Source organism: Meleagris gallopavo, chromosome 1 (genome assembly GCF_000146605.3).
Source record: "Meleagris gallopavo isolate NT-WF06-2002-E0010 breed Aviagen turkey brand Nicholas breeding stock chromosome 1, Turkey_5.1, whole genome shotgun sequence".
Taxonomy (NCBI): domain Eukaryota; kingdom Metazoa; phylum Chordata; class Aves; order Galliformes; family Phasianidae; genus Meleagris; species Meleagris gallopavo.
The window spans coordinates 8,377,151-8,400,884 of NC_015011.2; the positions used below are offsets into that span (position 1 = coordinate 8,377,151).

The 23,734-nt window shown below is 42.9% G+C and overlaps 1 protein-coding gene across 2 annotated transcripts in view; it reads right to left on the bottom strand.

Annotated features, from left to right (window-relative positions):
• Positions 1-17,822, bottom strand: part of PROSER2 (proline and serine rich 2) — a 24,834-nt gene extending 7,012 nt beyond the window's left edge. Inside the window, exons 1-2 of one of the 2 annotated variants that reach the window (XM_010718989.3) lie at positions 17,508-17,822; positions 8,009-8,224 (exon numbers count right to left, since the gene is read on the bottom strand). In XM_010718989.3, coding sequence (XP_010717291.1) covers positions 8,009-8,188 — 180 coding nt within the window. In that variant the 5' untranslated portion in view covers positions 8,189-8,224; positions 17,508-17,822. The remainder of the gene's footprint in view (positions 1-8,008; positions 8,225-17,507) is intronic. The other variant, XM_003201875.4, reaches the window with a different exon arrangement.
• Between the last annotated feature and the right edge of the window lie 5,912 nt (positions 17,823-23,734).

Below are 23,734 nucleotides of genomic sequence, written 5' to 3' on the forward strand. Positions count from 1 at the left end.
TTTACTGTGATGGTGGTGAGACACTGGAACACGGTGCCCACAGAGGTTGTGGATGCTCCCTCCCTGGAAACATTCAAGGCCAGGCTGGATGGAGCTTTGAGCAACCTAGTCTAGAGGCAGGTATCCCTGCCTATAGCAGGGGGTTGGAACTAGATGGTCTTAAAGGTCCCTTCCAACCCAAACCATTCCATGAGTCTATTATTTGAAAGGCCAACCTCATCTCAGTTAGCACTCATCTCTTTCTTCATACAGCTTCCTTTCTGGATGACCAATGTCATTTCAGACAGCAGAAATAAAAATACAGCAGCTCTAGAGGATGAGCAGTATTATTTCTTCAGGCAAGGCAAGTTTCAGTTCTAAGATAGCAATAATTCCATTCTAGACATGCCACCATAGCAAAGATAATTAAGACAAACCTACCAGTGACAGGTTGGTCAAAGCAAAGGAGCTCAGAGATGCAATTTAAGCCCCTGGTCTGAGAACAGCAGCGTACTGCAGGCAATACAAGTGGGTACCTTATACTACAGTAGAGCTTTCAGAAAGATGGGAAGAATTTTGTTGTGGTTATGTGGTGCCAGCTACGATTAAGGCTACCAGGTCTATTTCTAATTAGTTCATTTTCCACATATTCCAAATAATGGGACAGTTCATATTTTTTCTGGGCTGGTTTGCCAGGCCTCATTTCTCCTTGAATAATCTGGGTTTGTAACAGTCCAAGAAGAATCTCTCCAGTTATTCAAGCTATTCCATCATTCTTTCCAGTAACGCACAACTCAATACATAGAGACACCTCCCCAAACCAAGTCTCACACACACACACACACACACACACACACTTACCTGCTTTAGCAGCTTCTGCCTAAAGAGAGCCTAAATTTAAAAGTTGTGCCTTAGTTGAGGATTAAAAGGACTCTCAGACAGAAGAAATTCCAGATGCTGAAATGGCCAAGTATGCTCAGCTGACATTAATATTTTAGAGCCTTGTGCAGCCTAACATTTCTGCTTATGCCAAACAGGAAAAGTGCCTAAAGAAAAATAGCTCTCTTTCTTTCTTCCCTCCCTTCAATCACAGAATGGCCGGGTTGAAAAGGACCACAATGATCATCTAGTTCCAACTCCCTGCTGTGTGCAGGGTTGCCAACCAGCAGCCCAGGCTGCCCAGAGCCACATCCAGCCTGGCCTTGAATGCCTGCAGGGATGGGGCATCCACAACCTCCTTGGGCAACCTGTTCCAGTCCTGTTCAACTCCCCCAGCTTCTCATTTCATAGTAATGATCCCTTTCCTACCTGTCCAAGAGAGTCAGCTAGTACTAAAGGGCCACAAAAAGCTCTCAAACACTGACTCTGCTGCTCACATCAAGGCACGTGGTACAATTTGCTATCTCTGACACTGACTTCTGTTTAGTAAGAGGCAGCTCAGCCCCAACACTCTTTTGGAAGATGAAGCTGCTTGATGGTCACAGGCAATTCATCTGAAGTTCATTCACAACTGCACAGCCTTTTAATGAAGCTGAGCTGGTTATACTTACTGGCCCCTGAAGGAAAGAGATGGAGCAAAATAAAGATCCATGTTAGAGTCCAGAAGAAATTCAGAAGATCATACCCTGACCTGGGATCCTTTGACTAAAAGCAAACTGCCAAGACATCCACAATAGTTAAAAATATTTTTATGTTAATGGTCTTCTAGCAATCTTCAGAATCAAACACTATTACCCACATCTAACAGCTTCATTTTGTCCTGCAGAGTACCACAACACTGGATTCAACTGACTCGGTCACTTCACAAAGGATTAATGTATTGAAGAGTTAAGGGTTACAGTTCCCTGGGGGAGAAATAACTGAATGCCTCTCAGAAAACACAAAGGGAACAAGCTACTGTAAATACGTAGGAAGAGATCAGAGGAGCATCACTTACACCTGAGCCTGCTAATAACACGAGACAGTTCTTGTAAAATAAGCAGGGAAAACAAAAGCTCTGAGAATAAGAACAGCATCAGGACAGATACAAAACCTTCAGTGATTAAAACAAAAAGCACTTCTGGTTACATTCGTAGAAAAGTGCAACAGGAGGGGCTGTACAGCTCCATTGCTTCAGCGAGAATCAAGTAAGTTACAGACAAGAGCAAGAACTCCCAAACCAGTCCAAACCCAGCCAAAGCAGCCCACTTTCTCAGCAGGCTGCCCCCAGCCAGCACCACTGGTGCTCAGGGCAGGAGAACAGAGTCAGGAGAACAACACTGCTACACACTGCATTTGTGTTTTTCTTCCCTACATCCTCCCCGTTTCCAGCAATACACTGCTTAAGGACTTCCCAGTTGTATCCACATCTACGTGCTTAATAGCCCATAATAAGCCTTTGTAGCATGAATTCATGGTATTGTTTAAGCTCATTTAAATGGCTGGCATTCACAGCATTCTGCGGCAGCGAGTTCCATAGTTGGTGTGCTGTGTCAAAAAGCACTTCCTTTACAACCCACTATCTGATGATTTTGATTACACTTCATTTGTGGAAGAAGACTATAATAGTGAATATTGTTATGTTCAGTCTGCTAGCATAATTGTGCTTGCATGCCTTGTAATAATTAGCAGAGCATATAGTCAATTGATTGTAGATGAAGAAACTAATGATCTAGAAGCATTAAAGAAACAAACAGCATGAACTAAAATAATGGACTCAACAAGATCTACCTGCCTGTAAAAAAGAAAAAAGCGAGCTCAAGCAATACTGAATCTACTTGAACTCTGAAAAGATCTCTTTTGGATCAGAGTCCAGCTTATTTCAGCTCATCCCCTTAATCTCTGTTTCAGAACAACCTGGGAAAATTCAAAAGAACTTTCAGGCTAAAGTCACTAACGCTTTCCCCCCCCCCCCAAAAACAAATCATTTCACACCCATCTAGTTTCCTCTGAGAGGTTCATTGACTTAAGCAACAGGTGTAAGCACAAAATGTGATACATGCTGAAGGCCTTATGGCATAGTCCTCCCCCCAAAATACACTAATGGATGAATAAGGAACCATAGAATGGCTTGGGGTGGAAGGAATCTCAAGGATCATGAAGCTCCAACCCCCCTGCTGCAGGTTGGGCCACCACCCTCCATATCCAATACTAGAGCAGGCTGCCCAGGGCCCCATCCAACCTGGCCTTGAACACCTCCAGGGTTGGGGCATCCACATCTTATACTTAGGAACTCAGATGAAATTATTGAAAGGTGTCAATATAACTGAAAGGCATGGGAAAGAAGTTCATAAGAAGCAGCATGATGCATCCCAAATCAGATAATGAAATAAAACATGCCCTGAACATATTTAGCCCCAAACCTCTGTTATCTGATACTTTCCTAACAGTAAACAATTAACTTGGTATCTGCTGGCAGCCTCACGCTAAAACGTGTAGCTTTGAGAACAGAGTGGGACAGAGTAACACCTTCATGACCCATATGGTGTGCTGGTAGACCACACGTTATTTCAGCTGGAAAGAAGATGCTGCACAAATAGAGTGATGATCAACAAGCAACAGAAGACAGAAGTAGCTGCAGGTCGGTTTGAATGCTGTAAAGAGGGGTGGGGGGAGAAACAGCACCACTGAGGTATGCAAACGTCATATTGGGATATATTAACCAGGGTGATGAAATCATAGCACATCCTCACACAGAACACAGAGTTCTGATCCAGCCACTGAACTTCCAGAAGGGTGCAGCCAAGCTGGACTGGGCCCTTAGCAAAGCCACGAGTGCTGCCAGTATGTTTGGCTGTGCAGGAAGGTTGGAAGAATGCAGCGTGTTATTTTTAAAACAGCAAGGAATGGGTGGCAGGCAGACACAGCCTTGTATGTATTACAGTCCATAAATGGCTGACCATCAGGCTCACAAAGCTTCCCTATGTTGTCTAAAGCAAAGACAAGTGGAAATTGGTTTACATATTACAGCAACTTGAATACAAGTATTCTCTTAATGAGAAAGTAAAAGGGCAGAAGACAGACTGCTCTGGAGATCCAGGAGTGCCTATCAGCGAGGTTAAGAGAGCAGAGCTACCCACCTGCTGGAACAATCATCACCCACTTGATTCTGCTTTGAAGCAGAATGATGCAGTTTATGGATCTTGAAAGCAATTTATGCATTACAGCAACAACATTCTCACCAGCACATTTTTACAGCCACGTCATTCCTTGCTAGGAGACAAGCACCTTATCCCTAGTCCTATACTCCCAGACTGAAGGAAGCAATCCCCAAACTCCTCTTCCTCCTCACTGTTTGCCTTGCTGGTAGAAGGAATGACTTCTCTTCCTTAAGTCATGCTACCATCAACCTGAAGTGGATGAAGCACAGCATAACTCTCTCTCTGTGCCCTACAAACAATAGCTGCCACCCAACCAAACGCAGCTATGTGGGACAGGGTCCCAGAGACACAATCCATCTGTTTTCCTGAACTCCTAAAGCCACACTGGCATCCCAGGACCTCTTCAGAGGGGCTGGGGCAGAAGACAGCAGCAAGATGCACTTCTAAAACCAGTCTGCTGCATTTGCATCATCTGTACTGATTGATAAGGATAAAGATAACAGCAACTAGTTTTTAGGCTGTAAGAAATAACTGTGAAATGACTAGGTGAGCTCCAAGTTAAATGTGGGGAACAAGATACTAAAACAGCTCAGACCACTCACAGGATGCTTACTTGCCTTGTCTGCATACTCAGTGTTGGCAGTGTCATCAGTACTACACAAGGCATCCGTGATAATGAATCAGTGTCAATGAATGGGTATCAGATCTTGTTAGAGCCACAGAAGAGCCTTGTCCCAAGAAATAACAGAGTAAGATATCTTCTGAAATTGTTACATGGTTGTGATTCTTCAGGTACTTGATTAGTGACCAAAAGAAATGGTCACTTGACTGACTTCACCACTATCCCAAAAGAACAGTGATAACTGGGACATTAACCAAGGACTGGTCTGATGTGAAGCACAGCACAGCCTATTGAGAGCAACCCACTAACCCTCAAGCCTAGCCCTCAATAAGACACATTTAGATACAAAAGATACTGAAGTCATCAACATCCAAGACACTCATACAGCTCATTACAGTGCAGTTCCAAATCAGCACTTCAGCAACACTCATCATCCTCTGGTATGACCTTAGCAGGGATACTGTCCTAGCATGTCATTCACACCTAGAAACTGAAGTAGTTACTCGTGGCTGAGAATGGGTACAATTGCAGGAGTGAAGAGGTGAGGTTTGTCTTTAATAAGCCAGCCTGCACACACCTCATCTAAGGGACAGGACAAATGAATTGAGAAAAGCAAAGAGCTAGTTTTATCTCCAGAGTAAGTGTCCTTAAATTGCTGCAGCTGTATTTCACTGAGAGTTAATCCTTGCAGCACCTATCAGAGAACATCATTCAAGAACAGCTTTTGGAAGTTGGAATTGCCAAGCAGAGCAGAGCATCTTTGTTTAGCTTCCCTCTTGCATAGCACAGCAACTCCCATGCATGGAGGAGTGCACTTGTCTCATGACTTCGTTGAGGATCTGCTCTAACACCACCCTCATTACAGAGAAGCCAGAATGGACATGAAAATTCACATCCTCCTAGAAGAGCTTTTATGGCCACAAGATCCAGAGAAAGGAAACAGGTTTAGGTGGTGATGAGAGATGAGAATATCAAAGCAAACACTCTGCCCATCTAAGCACAGGTTCTGGTGCTTGTCTTCAGCTGCTGTGATAAGTTTGACACTGTAAAAATCAGGTTCACATATCTATGATTTACAGAGAAAAGTCTACTGCAAATTGTGACAGAACATCCACAGTTCACTTTCCACTCAGAAAGAAATACCTGACCACAATTGTCAGAGATTAAATAAAAGCCCCACTGTGTATGTAGATAAGCTGAGAAGTCTGGCAAAATCAAGCTCAACTGACAACACCTGACTGCTAAGAGCCACACTGACTTAGTTCTGTTTTAAGCACATTTTGGCACGTGAAAGTTTACATCCATATCCTAACCATCTCTAAATCCATAACCAGCTCCACAAGAAAGGATACCAGCACACACACAGCATACAGAACAGCCAGCAGTCAGCCAAACCAACTTTAGAGCTGTCAGCATAGGCTTAAGCTGGTCCAAGTGTTTGTCTCCATTACCACATCCTTTGGTTTGTTTGAATTCCACAGAAGCAACACAAAGGTTATGTTTAACAACTGTAGTTTGACACTGAAAAGCTTAGGAACGTCATTTTTGTAATCAGGCAGGAAGAAAGCTGCAGCAGTACAAGCCTGCAAGAAAACACACTGCTACGCTTCTTTTTGCTACCCCCTGCTTCCCATTGGGCCATCAGGTGTTTGTCATCTTCTCTGGCTTCCCTTGAAATGTTCAGGAAGATCATCAGGAGTAGTATCTCACTACTTTAAGTGAAATATTTGCTGTGAAATTTCTCCGCATCTAAAGTAACCCAAAAGAGAAGGCTATTCCTTAGGACAAGGGAGGGATTCTAATTCTAGCTGATGCATCATCATATGAGTTATCACATGGTAAGATCTAGTTAGATTAAGGTAACCTATATCACTTCCTGACACAGCAGACTCAGGATGAGACTGCACAAACAGACTCACTTCTATATAGCCTCATTACTCAATAGTGATTTATTTCATTTATTTTTCAAATGACCAGTCTTATGCCTTTTACCACAGCCAAGAATAAAACTCATGGAAACATGACTGGCTGTGAACTGTGACACCAGAAAACCAGAGTCAAAGTAAAAAGCATAAAATTAACTTGTAATTCTTGAATTAGAAGTGCAATTCCCATTCTAATTCTCCAAGATCTAACCAGCTTCCTTGAATATTAAGGGTATATTTCTTATTACATGTCCAAATGGTGCACTTGGATCTTACTTCAACCTCCACTACCCTCACCCTTCCAACGCTCCTCCAGAGCAGACCAGAAACAGTTAAGGGATTAGATGCAGTACTATTTGTTTTGTGTTTCAAGTAGCAATACAAGCTGAAGGATACAGCAGAATATTAACTAAGTTGTGGTATTCTTGCTAGAACCAACCCTCAGCTGCCAAAAAGCTCACCAAGTAGTGCAAAACAGAGCATTTGAGTTGCATTAAAAAACACAGGTATCAACTTGCCAACTTATTTTCATCACTTCTTCTTTCACAGCAACAAGCTACTTCTTTTAAAGAAAAAAGTAGGGAGGGCAGAGGGAAAGATATGGAAAACTTAATTTCACATTTAATGCAAGACAGAGATTTATATTCCCATCTAGGGAAAGCACGTTTACCAGAGTGATCTCTCCTCAATCAAAAATGGATGCTTTTCAGATGGTTGTGATAATTGAAAATGCACAAGGATCTGTACCTGCTTTCTAGGCTTAGCATGTCACAGTACAAACTATCCTGCTGAGTTCACTGCCTGAATCATCCTGCTAATTAGAAAAATGCAGAAGTGCATCCTACTCCCTCAATTACTCACATACTATTTAAATGGCCACACACTCATATTCGCTAATCCAAAGACAGCTTTGTTTATGGTGACGTATTTGTTACTCACCTAATTGCATGAAGGTGGAATAAACTGAGACCTTCCTTCAGTACTGTCAACAAAGAACTTAAGCAAGAAACAATACGTTGAACCAAGCACTATCCTCACCTTCCTTTATGAACTACTTAACAAAGAGAGGGCAGAGAGGCAAAGAACTGTGAGCTACTTGCAGGCAACAAACCAACTTATCCATGCTCCTTAAACTCATTCCCAGTTCTCTAATAAAATAATAAAGCACTCTTCAGGCTTTCTGAGGCAATCAGACCAGAATAACAAGCTGTTGTACCACATCAGAGTAGCTACTTCTGTCTTCCAGCTCATTAACAGCCAAGTCCACAGCCCACTGTTTGGTACCAGAACTCACAGAGATCATGGCTTTGAAAAAAAAAATAATAATAATAATAACCCCATGCTATGAACCAAGCTACTCATGTAACTTGCATCACTAAGCATAAGGCTCATTAAGCACTTACCATGGCAAGGTTTTTGCATCTAGCTTGGTTGCCACAATTCTCCTCACCTCCACCCCTCTCCATGCTCCCAAGTGTGCACTTCAGAGAGATTTCAGGTGTCCTTTCAGGAAAATCTGACAGGAGATTTCTAGGCATCACACCTTCTGGACTTATTGATTCCAATGCAGCACAGGATGCCATCAGCACATTACGTAGTGCTGCCAGTTGTATTCATTTCTGAAAGCAGAAAACACAGGTTTAAATACAAGGAGAAGAAAACAAGCAGTAAAAGGATTCTATGTAAGCTATTATAAAGCATCTCTTTAATGCTCTGGAACATGCCTAACTCCTGTGGGCACCTTTAAAAAAAGGTCTTACTCTACAAGAGTGATTTTAACAACCTGATGTAGCAGGATGCATCCCATCCCATGTGCTTTCTAATCAGACATCTACTCTTACAAGCACAGACCCTACATAAACATCCATCCTACAGGTTCAGCTTTTGTTTTCCATTATGACTCATCATCAACAGTAATAAAACCCCATAGATTGAGAGACGAACAGACCCGATCTTAAGTCTCTTCAGCTTTTAAAAGCTTATAACAATTTATCAGACACTATTTATCTATATAAGAGAAACAGAACCCAGTTCATTTTCTAACAACACTGAATTTAACTGTTTTCTCAAGCTGCTTTATGTTGACTACTTCTGGTTAAAGACCTACAAACCGAGCATTGTTCCATTTTTGCACCATCATATCATACAGCAAGATTGCATTTTAAAGCTTATGAAGCTTTTATTTCACTCAGTCATGAAGAAACAATGCTTGCACATTTGGAAGATGCTTACTGGAACAGACATGCACCAGCACTTACTGGAACAAAGCTCGTTCTTTAAGTCATCCTAGAGTTCTATTCTGCAATACGTCTCTGAATTATCAGATCACAAAATACAGCAGAATTCCTTTCTTCATTTTCCAAGTATCACACAGACCTGCGTCACCCTTCTGCACTAACAGCACAAACAGGGGAGGAAGGAAAGCACAAACTGATTTTAATGTGTTGCAAAGATGTTTCTCTGCAATAAGAAATTGCATTGCACTGAGGAGCAAAACACCTCACTCTTTAACCTGTCTTCTCAGCCACCCTGCTTGTGACTGGGAAATAGCAGTGACACATCCCTCAAAACAGCTGGCTGTGAGGTACCAGGTTACATGGCACCAGCTGGGAATTAGATAACGTGACCCCGACACCACACAAATGAAATTAGATGGTCTGCCTTCCAAGTGCTTCTCCCTTTATCACGGCTCAAGAGGTGACATGAGAAGCAAAGTCAGTCCTGCATCTCCAATTCAATTGGATTGCTTCTCCTTCCTCCCTACCACTTTCAGCTCCGAGCTGAGAAACCAGAGCCTCTCTGTGAGCTGATCAGCGTTTCATAGCAGTGAGATAACATCTGCCAGCACCGAGCAACAATTCCATCTTGCCGATCATCTCCTCCCAGGAGAGAGCTATGGCATTACCAGAGGTATGTACCAGTGCTCCCTCCTCTATGCTGCAGCACCAACATCTGTCCTGTGGGAAGACACCCACACAACGTAACCAGGCTGCGGTCCAACAACTCTTGGAAGCACAAAGCGAGTAAACAGAGTGCTGGATTTCCACAACACGAGTATCTGAAAATTGCCAGACCAGATGTTCATAAGATATGATTTAACCTTGATTCTTCCCAGGAAAAGAAAACATTCTTGCTTTCCTCTATTAATAACGTGAGTTACAGTCACAATGCATCCTCGAGATAATGGTCTGTTAGTGCTACCACTGAGGCAGAAACGTGCTGTTGGTCGTGGCTTTAAGAACCACACAGGACAAGTGTGCATCAGAACATCACAGCACCTGCCATACCTCTGGTTGCCACATACCACAAAGCCACAATGAAAAGGGCTGTCATTTTTTAGTGGAGTTGAAGTCTAAGAGCAGCACACAAAACATAGATGTAACAGTTAGAAGGCACTTGACTGCTCCGAAACTCTCAGAAGCAAGTCACTGGGAGGCTATGTCATCTCCTAACTTTCTGGGTGAAGTGTGGGCAAAAGAGTACTTTTCCAGTGAGGGACTATTAGAGGTACACGCTCCCCCTGACATTCAACAAGAGGTGAGTAGTAATCCCAACCAACATCACTTTTCATTCAGGTAGCTCAGCATAAGCTGGCTATGCCACAACTGACCAGCCCCTCACTGATGCATTATAGATTTCTTCAGTTACACTCAAAACCCGGTGAACTTTTAATGGACTACACTACAAGGAGAGGTCACAGCTCACTGCTCCAGAATACTGCAGGTACCATGGCTGAAATTAAGATGTGGAGACTGTCTAATGAGGAATACCCAGGTTCAGCAGTAACAACCATCAAAGCCATGAGTTCTAAATACCAACAAATAACGTCCTGTCATTCATTCTGGAGTTCAGGCTCTGATGTCCCATAAAGCTCCTGAACAATGAATAAAGGCAGTGACTGCAGCTGGTTTGGAGAGCCTCCCACACAAGATCAAGTATTGCTTCTGCCTCTGTGCTGTAAGCCATGCCTTCTTTGGAGGTTCCACTCATTTCAGAGAGGCCAAGGAGAGGTGCAATGAACTGTTACTCTGCAGGAAGGGGATGAAAAACAATTCCCTTCTTCTGTCTTCCACACCATCTTTCACACCTGAGAGGCTGTTAAGTCATGAGCAGCTCCCAAACATTACTTCTCCCTTCTGCTATGTTTTTGTGCATTAAGGATTAGCTGCTCCCACATATTTGTACAATGCCTAATGCAGCCACAGCTGATGTGCACTGCTGCAATACACACGTTTTACAAACAAATTCCCTTCCTTGCCATAGCTATCACAGAAGACTCTTCATCCTTTTTACATCCCCTCTTCATTTTGTGGATTTGGGACAGAAATAGCCAACAGTGTAATGAATTTCAAGGAGACCCCACAGGCTGTGCCAAGGTAACCAGAAGGGGTTCAGAAATAAAATAACCATCACCAGAGGAAGCAGGAACAGCAGGGCGACAGACGGCTGCTCCTCCTGACCTTCAGAGATGCACTGCAAATTAAACCTGCTCACTACAGGATCTGTTTCCTGGTCTGCTCAGCACATTACAGTGTTTTGAGGCTTTTTAGGATGTTTTGTTATTGATACAAGGGTACAGAAACGTGACAGGATATTAAAAACAACCATCACAGGGCAGCTGTGATTCTGTCAGTGAAAATGATTGCTTCTTGGTCACAGTGGAAGCAGCTTTCACAAGGTATCGATGAGGACACAATTCAACATATGCAGGTTGGCAGAGGGTAAGAGAAAGAAATTGAAATATTGAGTTTTACCTTCAAAAGATTTAATTTTGCTTTGGCAGGGGCACGCAGTTCAGAGGCTGTAATAAAGTGCCATCAAAGATAAAGTGCTGTCTGTCCTTTAAGAAGAAAAACAATTTAGTTGTGGGTCTTTTTTTAAATAGTTTTGCTGACTAAGATTACTTCTGACTGAAGTTCAGTTCCAGTATTTAAAAGGGACTGTTTCTGCAGTAGGAGATGGAAAAAGATATTAATAATCCTGTGTGAAAACCAGCTTAATAAACAAGAGATCAATTCCACAGAAATGGAAGACATTGAGAGGCCAAAGACAGGTGTTGTGTCATCCAGCAGCCAAAAGCCAGCAGCCAGCACCATACATTTACTGCACAATACAATTAGAGCAAGTAAAATCAACTTTTCTTTTTTAGGAAGTTCTTATACATTTTTTAAAGGGCACAATATCAGTCTTTCCCTCTCTCCACCATACAAAAGGATTTCTAGAGGATGCTTGGTGAGAACAGCTAAATTACTAAGCTAGATCCCTAGGCTGAGGCTGTACTCTGAGCATCACAAACACAGTGCCTGGTTTTCAGCAATTATTCTGCAGTGATACAAGTGGGACAGAACTGGCCAGTGAACCTGAACACTCGTTTCATTCGTTGACTGTACACACCCATACCAACACATGAGCTTAACTCTCTGTGCTCTGTCAGTCACCTTGTATTCAGTGGCAGTGCTCAAGTTGAGAGTTTGCTTTAAAAAAAAAAAAATAGACAAACCCAAACATCTGAAAGTACTCTGAGGTCATTCACAGTCACTGTATAAAAAAATGATGGTACAAGGGCAGGCCAGAGAACCTGCATTGCTATTTGCCTCTGACAACAGCTAGCAGCAGATGCTGAGGGAAGAATACATCTAAAACAGAGCAGTAATTCATTCAGCTTCCTGCACGTCACAGTCAAGGACTTCCAAAAACATGGCAGGTATCTGTGTCTAACAACATGATGAAAATCTCCTTGTATTAAGTGCTCCTGCAGCATACCTCAGAACCAGCCATACAAAATCACAGCTAAATACAACAGACTGGCCCAGGACACATCTCTGCTGTGCCACTGTGGCTGCAGACTGCTCCAAGTTGGCTGATCCAGTGGGGTGGACATATTTCCTCCTTACAGATTACTCAGTAGCCACATTCTTCTTCACTGCCTGAAATATAGAGGAAATTCTTGAGCTTTATAGGCGAGCTATTTCCTACTGCTGTGATATACAGGAAGTTGGAGCCGTGGGGGAGCAGACCAAGTGACAGTGCTGCCTACAAAAGCCAAACACCACGGGCAAGTTGGCCAACTAGGAGCATGCAGGACAACCTGAGGTGCTGCTTAGCCCTTTTTGCTAGCAAAGACAAGCCCTGGAATCAAACCTTGTAGGCTATTCTCACAAAGAGTTAACACAGCTGGACTAAGAACCAACAACATTAGTTTTTAGGAACGGAGGTCAACCAGAACCAGCCAAGAGTTCAGCTCAGTTTTCTTCTCCATATCACTAGCACAGATGCTTGCAATGCACGGTCTCATATCACAACAAAAATTCTGGCTGTCCAAAACAGAGGTAGCATTACTTAAGTCCAGTAACACTTCTTGTTCTTGTTTAGAGAAGGGCTGTCATCACTGCACATTTGGCCAAACAGAAACACCTACCATTAAAGACAACAAAAGAAAAAGGAAACACAAGAAGAACACCCCACCCCAACCTATAACAGTGGGGGCCTCTAAATAGAGAAAAAAGAACATTTTGATTGAGATTTTCAGAGCTGGTGCCAAACAAGTTGGAACATTTAGCAAAGTGGGAACTCTGGGTGCTCTCATGGTAGCCCAGCAGCCTGGGACAGACACACACCAACCACTTCAGGAATTACAGTGCTAACAGCCACGTGAGACTCCCAGAATGCAATATTTCAATTAAATATTTGGTTTTAAACTTTCTAGTTTCTGCATTTCTATGGTACATTTGTAACAAACTTCCAGACTTTTCTCCACAGACTTGAGAGCTACAAAATCCGTTGGCTTCAAAACTAAAAACAAAGATTCTCTCAGTCCTCTAAATCTGGAAGCTGGAGCCTCTAGAAACACACTGGATGTCATTCATACAGCTTGTGCTTGAATTTGCAAGAGCTGCCAACAACGAAATAATTAACCCTGTGTACACAGGTAGCAAAAGAACCAGATGGGTAATGCACCAGTTCAGCAGAACGTGAATCCAGCTGCTTTCATTTCATCACACACCTAAATGGTTCACTGAATTACAACTCAAATAAACGAAGCAATCCACTTTTAAATGAAATGGCCACAAAGCAACGTTTCCATCAGCTGCTAAACAATAATTCAGTCATTAGACTGAATTCTCCAAATCACATTTTGCTCAGAAACAACACTTGAGGTCCCACCTCTGAGCACGTTAATCCCAGCCTCAAATGACAGAAAGAAGGATTCAGTATCATGCTTCATTCTTAACTGGTTTTTCTTGATATTCAAGAACAGCCTTTTTGAGACATTATACCTTTGGAATTTTGTTGCCTGATATACACAGCTAAGCCAAAACAAGGCAGGCAGCCTTCTGCAGAACTGTCAGTATCTGTCTCCTGGTTCTCCCTCCACTGCTAAGGAAACGCTGCCTCTTTTAAACAGAGGGTGGAACGCCACTGCAGGCTTTCACAATGTCACATACATTCATCCAGTCTAAAGACAGAACCTGGCAGGGGGAAAACTGTAAAGCAGGTCCTTATGCATCTCTGCCTCACTCCTTGTAACTAATCTGTGTTCCCAGTTCATTACAGAAACTTCATCTGAATCCCATTGCCTACAGCTAAGGCACCACTGGGAAAGCTTTGTGCATAACACTGCAGGTTAAACTACCAGAGAAACATCCCTAATGTACTCTCAATCCCTCCCTATCACAACTAAAAATAAAACTCTGCTCACTGCAGGCAGTGTTTTCTTTAGGTTAATACCTTACACAAGGACAGGGCTCTCATTGGTAGCCTGTGGTTGAGATTTGATGATCAGTATCTGTTTAGTGGGAAAACATCTGATAGCCACGGCTGTCCAGTCCAGTCACCTGGGCTTCCAACAGTTGGAAGTGATGGCTCAGGTCTCCCCTGATCACTTTAAGTGATCTTGTATAAACTGCAGCAAAGAAAGCATCCAGCACTCTTAAAGTTACATCAGGCAACATCAGGGTGGTGCTATGACAGCCAACACTTTGGAAACATGAAATCTACACCAAGAATTTAGGCTCAGACTCCACTATAATTAGTCAACTTCTGTCTCATTACAGGTGTAGCATCACCAGGGTCTAAGGCTGCATTACGTAATGACTGTTACAGTCATCACAAAGGTGAACCAAATCCTGCTTTACTAAGTACACACAAGGACAGGACAGTTTTCAGCCCCAGTGCTTCTATGTCATGTCTCACAAGGGGATTTTGTGTTGCTTTCCTGCATTCATCAGTGACTGCTGTGACAGTACAAGGAAGAGGGCAGAAGATATTGAAAGCACAAAATAGATGTTTACTTTAAAAATAAATTAACTTAATGGTCATTTAATTCCTACATAAGCACATAAAGGTCTATCTGCCCAAGGTGAACTGAGCTGAAAACAGCATTGGCAAAACAAAGCAGTAAATTCTTGTCTCGTACATTCATTGGTAATAGGAATGATCAGTAAATACCTAATTGAGAGGGAGATCTTTAAGCAGTTTGTTACACTGGAAATTAAAACTACTTGCTTCTATTTTCTAATTAAATAAGCGGAAGGATGTGGCAACAGAATTTGCCAAAGCCTGTCTGGCTGGCTTTGAGAGCCACTTTTATTGTCATTTATTTTCACGCTCCAATGTTTTAGAAGGTCAGTCAGTCTGTGACTTGTCAACCGCCAAGGAGTTACGGCGTTCGTTACTATATCCAACCAGCCAGTCCCTCTGCCAGCATTCTTGGTTAATATTTCTCTCAGAGGCATACATATGAAGAAGGAAAAGCAACTATGATCAAGAGGAGAAGAGTTTCACTATTCACAAAGCACAGAGATTTAACATAGCATCCCCCTGCTTCTTCCCCATATCAGACTTCATTTGTACTTCTAGTCATAAAACTTGATATTACTCATTCACTCTCTGTTGTAAGAACTCAAAGCAAACCCACAATGAGAAAGATATTGAATAGATTTTTGCAGCACTTTCTTTCAGCTATGAGTAATCAGTTTTTTTCTTTTCTGTTTAAACATCAGCTCTTCCCCTCTCCCCCCCGACCCACACAGGTATTATCACTGCAAAGGAAAGAAGTCCACAATAGTTATTCCGTACAGTAGTAGCCATGCAATGAAAAATACCTGCAATGCTGCATTAGCCAAGGACCTGTAGAAAAGCCTGAAAATAGTATCTTTGTATTAGCTTAAGCTAGAAATTGCAAAAGCTTCAAAGACTCACGCTTCAGTTTAGAAGGAAGTTTTTCCTTCTGTTCGCTTCATAAAAGGAAAGAGGAGAGAAAGCAATCACTACGTTTCTGATACTTCATTGTAATAGTTTAAAATCCTTGCTATAATAAAAAGAAGACAGCCACCCTCCAAATTTTTTGCCTGCATCATCTCTTGGGTATTGCTCACATGCAGGATGAAACGCAACAGATTTCCAGCTGCCTCCTCTGGGTGTCATACGCAACCAAAAGCTATTTGGGAAACATGCCCTTGAGATCTTCAATCACTGAAAATCTGCAGCATTCGGAAGTCTGTGGTTTCTCTTACACATACTAAGCCTCGTCCGAGCTACCCAGGCTGACAACCTTCAGAAGCACCAGCTGCCTCACACCTTCTCCAAACAAACTTGACAGAGGGTAGGAAAAATATTTTGAGTTAAAACCTGCTGCTGTTTAAGCCAACAGTTTTTCCAATGGTAAAACTACATTGTGGAGAGTCGGGAAGCAATGAAGAAGAACAAAGCAGCTCTTTACCATCATCCTTAGTCAGCCCATAACACCACATATAGCATCATTAAGGTTGGAAAAGACCACTAGGATCATCTATCCTAGACACTGACCCACCTCCCCATGCCCACTAACCACATCCCTCAGTGCCACATGTCCATGTTTTGCGACTACCTCCAGGGACAGTGACTTTACCATCACTCTGGGCAGCCTATGCCAATGCCTCATCACTCTTTCTAAGATTTTTTTTCCAGTACTCAGCCTGATCAAACCATGGATGCCAGCACATCTGAAATTTAACAGTGCACTTGTATGAAACCTTTTATAAACACTTTCACTTTTTTTTTTTTTTAAATTAAAGTCGCCAGTAACAGTTTGCTGCTGCGTGTGGATTTTTTAAACAGGTTATGACAAAGAAGAAAAATTCAATGAATTAGAAGATCTTGTAAGCAGGGCAGGGAATAACTTTTCACACTGTCTAGCAGGGATAAGGCAAGGGGGAATGCTTTAAGATATTAAAGAAAAAAAAAGGAGGGGGGGGGAGATAAGTTAGATGTGAGGAGGAAATGCTTTACTCAGAGGTGAGGCACAGCTGCCCAGACAAGCTGTGGGTGCCCCATCCCTGGAGGTGCTCACAGCCAGGCATGATGGCCCTGGTCAGCCTCAGCTGGTGCTGGGCACCCAGCCCACGGCAGGGGTTGGAGCTGTGGGGCTTTATGCCACCTACGACAGCAGAGGTTTCTGCTGAAAGTTCTTCCTCCCATTCCCCATACTCTGAACCACATCCCGCCCAGCAGCACCTCTCCCGTGCCGTGCCGGTCTCTCTCTCCTCGCTCATAACATTACACGCCACTTCTCCGCTGGAGACCAGAGAGCAGACAGCACTCCGGTGCGTCACAGCGCACTGCCTGGAGGAAGTTTAGAAAACAATAGGGCAAAAAGTCGAGCGGGACAGCCCCCATCCTTATTGCTTTTTGAGATAAGAAGTCACCCATTCGCGAGGGATAAGACAAACGCTGGACTCATCCTACCCGGCGCTGATAAGCGCCTGAGGAAGATCGAGCCGGAGCAGGCGGAGCGGCACACGGACACCCGCGGGTCCGCCCGGAGAGCGGTGGGAAAGACCCCAGGGCAGGGCACGGGAGAGGCGCAGGAAGGGAAAGTCCCCTGAGAAGGAGCACCTGGAGAGAGATTTGAAGAAAACTCACCGGCTGCTATCAGAAATCCGCGCCTCTTCTAACAGGGACAGCAGAAGGACGAGGGACGGCAAGTTCTCCAAGTGCTCTCAAGCCAAACGCACGCTCCACCAAGCAGCCGAACTCATACGCACTGCGCCCAGCCAACACCCACGGCGGGCGGTTAAAACAGCAGCGCTGCGCGGGGGACAGGGCGGAGCGTTCCGTCCCGGTGGGAGCGGCGCTTCGTCATGGCTCCGCCTTGCCCGGGCGGGACGGCCGGCTTTGTCAAGTTGTCAGGGATCTACGTCCATCACTCCTCATGGCCAAGCGTGCCGGGTGCGGGTGTCTGTGAGGGAGGGCAGGGCGGGGGCGCCGCCATCTCCGCCCGCGGTGCGAGGGGGCGGTGCCGCCCGGGAGCCCTGAGGTGAATTCCCGCCCCGCCATTGGGGTGCGGTGTTCTTCACTCCGCGCTGGGGAAGTAGCTCGGTTCTCAGAGCTGTCCCTCTGCTGAGAGATGTTAAGGGTGATGGAGGTGACAACAGTACAAAGTTATCAACTGCCTGCGTGCTTCTTTCTGAGCGTCTTAAAGGGGGAAAGCGTTCTGCGTGTGTTAAGCAGTGCTGCCCATAGCAGTTCAACAACATGTTCCATCTACTCTTTATTACTAATAATGATGATGATGATGATAATAATAGAATGATGATAATCATACTGCCTGGTATTTATTTATAGAAAGTATGTGCAAGGCTATGTCAGCCATCAGATGAATGATTTGATTTATGTCCCATGCCGTTGTAACAATTTCAGGCTGTTTTTAGGAAGGGCCTCTGAACAGCTCTTACAGAAATAATTATTTCATGTCCATGCTGTGGTGGCAGTGTTATTTGTGGAGCAGAAAGTGCCTGAACACATGGAAGAAGGAGATGCTTCAGGACGATGTGGCCCTACCCACGAGAAGTGTTGTGGCAGAAGCAGGATGAGGGAGCTGTGTGATTTAGGTCAGCAAAGCTTGGGAGCAGTGAGACCACGGCCAGCATGCAGCTCGCATGGAGCCTCCTCAGGGCTGCAGGAGTGGTATCTGGGGGATAGCAGGTGGTTGGGATCCCAGGGAGAGGTTTACACTGCTTTGTGATGGATGGAGTTGGCATCTAATCTAAACAGTCAAGAGAGGAAGGGTATCTCCACTGATCTAGTTGGACGGATGATTGTAGGAAACATCTCCAGTGGATGCAGTGGCAAAGCCTGACCAAAGTCCTACGTGTCTCTCTTCACCAGAGTGTCTTTACAGCTTGCTAATATTAGCTTAGATGAGTCCCAGCTCTGTCTTTTATTCTCTGTTCTGCAAGTGACTTGGTGTAGGATCACAGGACTCACCTACAACATCTGTTACACAACAGTATGGGAGACGAAAGTGTTTCAGTTCATCAAGGAGGGACGCGGGAGTGGCATCTACTAAGTACAGCCTACAGACACTGGCTGAGGAAAACATTTTTGGGGGGGAAATGCATTTAATTGAAGAACATACTTAAATGTAAGCCTGTACTTTACTGATTTCCTGTTTGGGAACATTGTTAAACAGATGCAAAGTGCTTTGCAATTCATCAACTCGGGATGTTAGATAACGTCAGTGTGTTATTCCTACAGCATTATGTTCAAGTATATGCTAATTCACCCTGCCAGAGCTAAGGCTCTGCTTCCTAAGGACATCACCATGAGGAAGAAGGTAGTTCTGGAGTCTTGTCAGTTCCACAGACTTATTTTCTTTATTTCTTGATTTACCTTCAATACCTTGTGCTAGAATGTCTAATCTCACATTGAAAATGTGCTGTCTACGTTTTCCTACCCCAGATGTGTTTGAAAGAGGTTTTTGTCCTTCTAATCATCATTTGTATGGTTTTTTTCTTCTTTCCTCATTCTTCAGCATTATTGACTACTAATTCTGCACCAACTTTATTTTATCTGTTGACACATTCTGTCCTTAAGGCGGGGAAATTTATGGCACACATTTCCAAGTACACAGCCTATTACTGTGTATTATAGAGAACTTCCCTCCTCTGCAGCATGAAAACTTGTTATACCAGTTTAAAAATATTTCAAGTATGCATCTCCTTCCTAAAACATTAATCATTAATTAGCATGTGATACTGACATTTCAGGTTGCTACTCAATAAAGCAAGACAGATTTTTATGAGCATTTCTATCATATTCCAGTATCAACAGCACAGCATGCCCAATGTCAGTACAGTCCAATGTATGAGAAGCCCATTCTGCAACCTGTTCGGGAATGTTACCGGAGCCACTGGATTGAAACTATGTTTGCAAAGCTCCTCTTGGCAATTGGACACCTTTTCCTTGTGTTACAGCCCGAAATTCAACTTTTTTCTCACACAGAATGTGCTTTGTTGTATTTATTACTGCAAATAGCTGAGACCAGGCACACTGTACTGAGGAGCTGTGGCCGAAGAGGATCTTATTCATCTGTTTTGGACCTTCTTCACAAATAGTTTTCATCTTGGGTCTTTTCTTCTCTACATGTGCTTTGGTTTAAAAAAGCAATTGGTAGAACTGAGCAGTCAGGAAAAAAAAATGTTTAAAGATGGAAAGGCATTTGTCATATATTTGAATTCCATTGAAGTTAGAAAGCTCCACAGTCAACATTCAGGACACCCCTGTGCTGAACAGTGTGTATAAAGTTAAAAAACACTCCTGTTTCAGAACGTTGGTAATTTACATTTTGACTGGAAGGCAAAGACAAAATAGGTAATAAATGTGTACTGGGATATTAGATAACCCTGAAAAAAAACTGAGTTAAGCCAAAGTGAACTTTGAGTTACTTTTATGGTCATTACGGTTAACTTTCTGTTGTGGTAAGCATGGTATTGTGATTTGTTATTTGTACAGATTGTCAATTAGAAACCTCAAGACAAGATTGTGGCTTATCGTACAGCATAACTTCACAAATACCAGCTAGCTTACATTGGCTGTAATTCATGTTTACAGTCAGCAATCCCACGCGAGATATGCTTTATGATTTATGATTCATTTGTACAACTTTTCCCCATGAATCTCTATGTCTTTTTTTTGGCAAGGCACTCCCAGCTAACACTACTGAAGGACTTGGTGCCCCAGCACCTTTTCAGTATCTAGCTGCCAGGATGAAGTCCAAACAGTGATCAACTTTGGGACTTGACTGTGACTCACCAGCAGACTAACATCAGCATCAGAAACCAGACCTTTTGCCATGGGAACAGGAATGTGGAATTCAAAAAATGACAATCCAGACTCTGAAAGAACAAGAAGTGTTAACTTTCTCTAAAAATGAAAGGTCCAAGATCCTATTCTTCTCTGAGCTACAAAGAACAACTTCCATTCCTTTCCCAGGTGATCAGAATGGAAAGAGAGAGATGAGTTTAAGCAGTCTGAAGGTTAAGGTGCAACTGGGTCTCCTGGACTGATGCATCATAGACAAGCACTTGAGATATCATGACTAGCTGTAAAAAAATGGCCGATAGGATCTGTGGAGAGCAGTCCACAGTCAGCACTTATTAGATGTTGTCTAGGAATGCCTTTACCAGTAAGTCCTCCTGGTATTAAGCCATAAGGATACACAAGTTTTCAGGGCTGTTCTAGCTTAACTGGGAAATAATTCTGAAGCTGCAGTGGCCAGTGCCATTCCATAGCTGTACAGAAGCAGAACTGAAGGCACTGAGAGCTTTGGCTCTCTCTAGCCAAGTTTTGCAGTGTTCTTTTTGTCTTCTTCTGGAAGAAGATTCACACTTGCCTCCTCCTCTTTTCAGTACTTTATCCCTTTCCTGTGTTGCTGAGGCTACATCACTGTCCTCAGGCCATTCCTTCTACTGTCTCCATCATCATCTCCACCCCACTGCTTCTTGACCCTCTGTCCATGCCAGAACTCCTTTTACTGCCTTTCTGGCTTTCAAACATTTTCTATCTCCATCAAATCTTTTACTTCTTGTTTCATGCTGCTGGCTCCAGATACACCGAACCCAATCTGACAGACACATTGGTAAGTTGTCTAGTAAGGTGGTCTTAATTTTGAACCTCACCTGTGAGACAAGATTTGCAGATATGTGAAGAAGTCTACAAAAGAAGTTACCTGCTGAGTTGTGCCCTCCTCGCAAAGCTAGGATGTTCTTTTGGTATTCAGTAACTCAGCTGCACTTCTAATTTAGAAGCCTAAATCCTTTACTGTATCTAGTTCTTAATCTTTTCCTTCAGCATACCTTACTCCTTGAGCAAATAGTTTGATTTCCCATGGTTTGCTTGCTGAGATACGGGTAGGACTGCCTTCTACTGGTTTTATGGTATGTGGTTCAAAGTAGCCCACTTTTATCAGCTTCCTAAAGAATTAAACCTAGCAGCTGGTCTTTGATTTCTGCTATTTAAAAATTGTGTTTTCTGACATTTTGTTATTGTTCTTCCATACATCCCAGTGAATATAGACAGCTGGTTATTTTCCAGAGTCAGCAAGTACAAAATGGATACAATTTCCATTCCTATGGAGAGTGGAAAAATATGCCACTAAATTAAATATTAATCATATTATTTCCAAAGGAGAGGAATGCAAGTATAATTAAAGAAACATATACAATTATTTATTCAGAAAAAAAAAACAACATAAAATGCATACTTTTAAAATGTATTTATTTTCTATAGATTTTTGGTTTGATTCCTGTTTAGACTGAAAGTTAATTCACTAATGGCCCTCCATTGGCCCATAACACGAGTCTGGATGATCTCAATTCCAGTTCCCAAGGACGGAGTGTCCTGTCACACAGTGAGTTGCATTTTGCATTCAAGCTCTATTTTCTGTTTCAGCAGAACAGAGTGCTTTATGGAGAAGGACAGCACGGAGGAATTCCTTATGTTTGAGGAAAGGGCTTGCTGTTGTTATCCAGGATATTCTGTCACAGTTCTGAAAAGGGATTCTGTCTGGGCTTTTTGGTAGATGGGGCTGTGTTCTCTGCCCAGAGTCAGTTTAAGTTAGTGGAGCCAATCGTGGTAATTTCGTTAGAAACCTCATCAAGCCTTTACTTGCTAAAGAAATGAGTTTAGATGTCTGTAGCAGAATGTATCTGGACTTCAGACATTTATAGATCTTCTGCAATCCACGCAATTGCTATTTATCAGCTGTCTGAACCTGCATCTGCCTTATCTCTGTAGGTTCCTCTTTGAACTGAAAGCTCACTAGCTGCACACGCTCTACGAGACGAATAGAAAATTCCAGCACAAATTTACCCTTGTTCAACACCACGGCTTACAGCTTTTCTATCCTTAGTGTAACTCAGGCTCAGAAAGTCCACAGCGTGTTTGGGAGACTTGGTGATATTTACTTATGAACTGGGCCTTAGTGTACTGCACCTTTGCAGAAATCTGGTTGGCAGACAACCTTCATGGTTCAGAAAGTGAAAGCACAGATAAAAGCTTGTAATCCTGATGTTACAGAAAGAAGATGAAAGGAGGAAAGAGGAATGGAATTTATCACCTCTGGACCTTCAAGGACGAATCATGTATTTGATGTTACCACCAATGGATAAAAGTATTCCCCATTATAGCAATCCTCTAATGCCATGGGACAAAGCTATTAGAGGATAATCCCAGCCTAAATTGCAACACTGTGCTTGAGCACTGGTTCTCCTAATGCTGTAAGATACAATTACAGAACAAGGCCTGGAAACCACAGCCTTTGTTCTGCCTTATTGCTTAATTGTTTAATGAAGTATTCACTTCATCTAAGTGAGTGCTTTGTAATTTTGAAGTTGCATGCAGCTGGCAGTGGCAATGAGCAAAGAACTGGCTTTTTTACAGGATAATTTGTTCTCTTGGTAGTAGAAGGTATCATTAAAGATATCTGACTCTGATAGTAAATAATCTGAGAGATCTCCCCTTAAAGATCTCAGATCTTAGAGATCTGAGATCTGAGAGAAATCTCATCCTTAAAAGTGAGGAAAGAAAGCACATTTGTTACTGCCTTTTTTTTTTTTCCTTCCCTCCAGTCTTCCTCTTGATGCTGTGCAAAGACAGATGGAAGAGGTGGTTTTACCATTTGTGACTGATCCTGCACTAACAGCTCAGTTCTTAAGGTCATGACACTGCATCACATGTACCTCTAAAATGGGATGGAAGACAATCTTGATTTAAAAAAAAAGTGCATATCGAGAGGGAGCAACATTCAAGTCCTTTCCAGTCACCATAAAGAAAAACAGAATGGCATTTTAAAAGTGTATTTTACACTT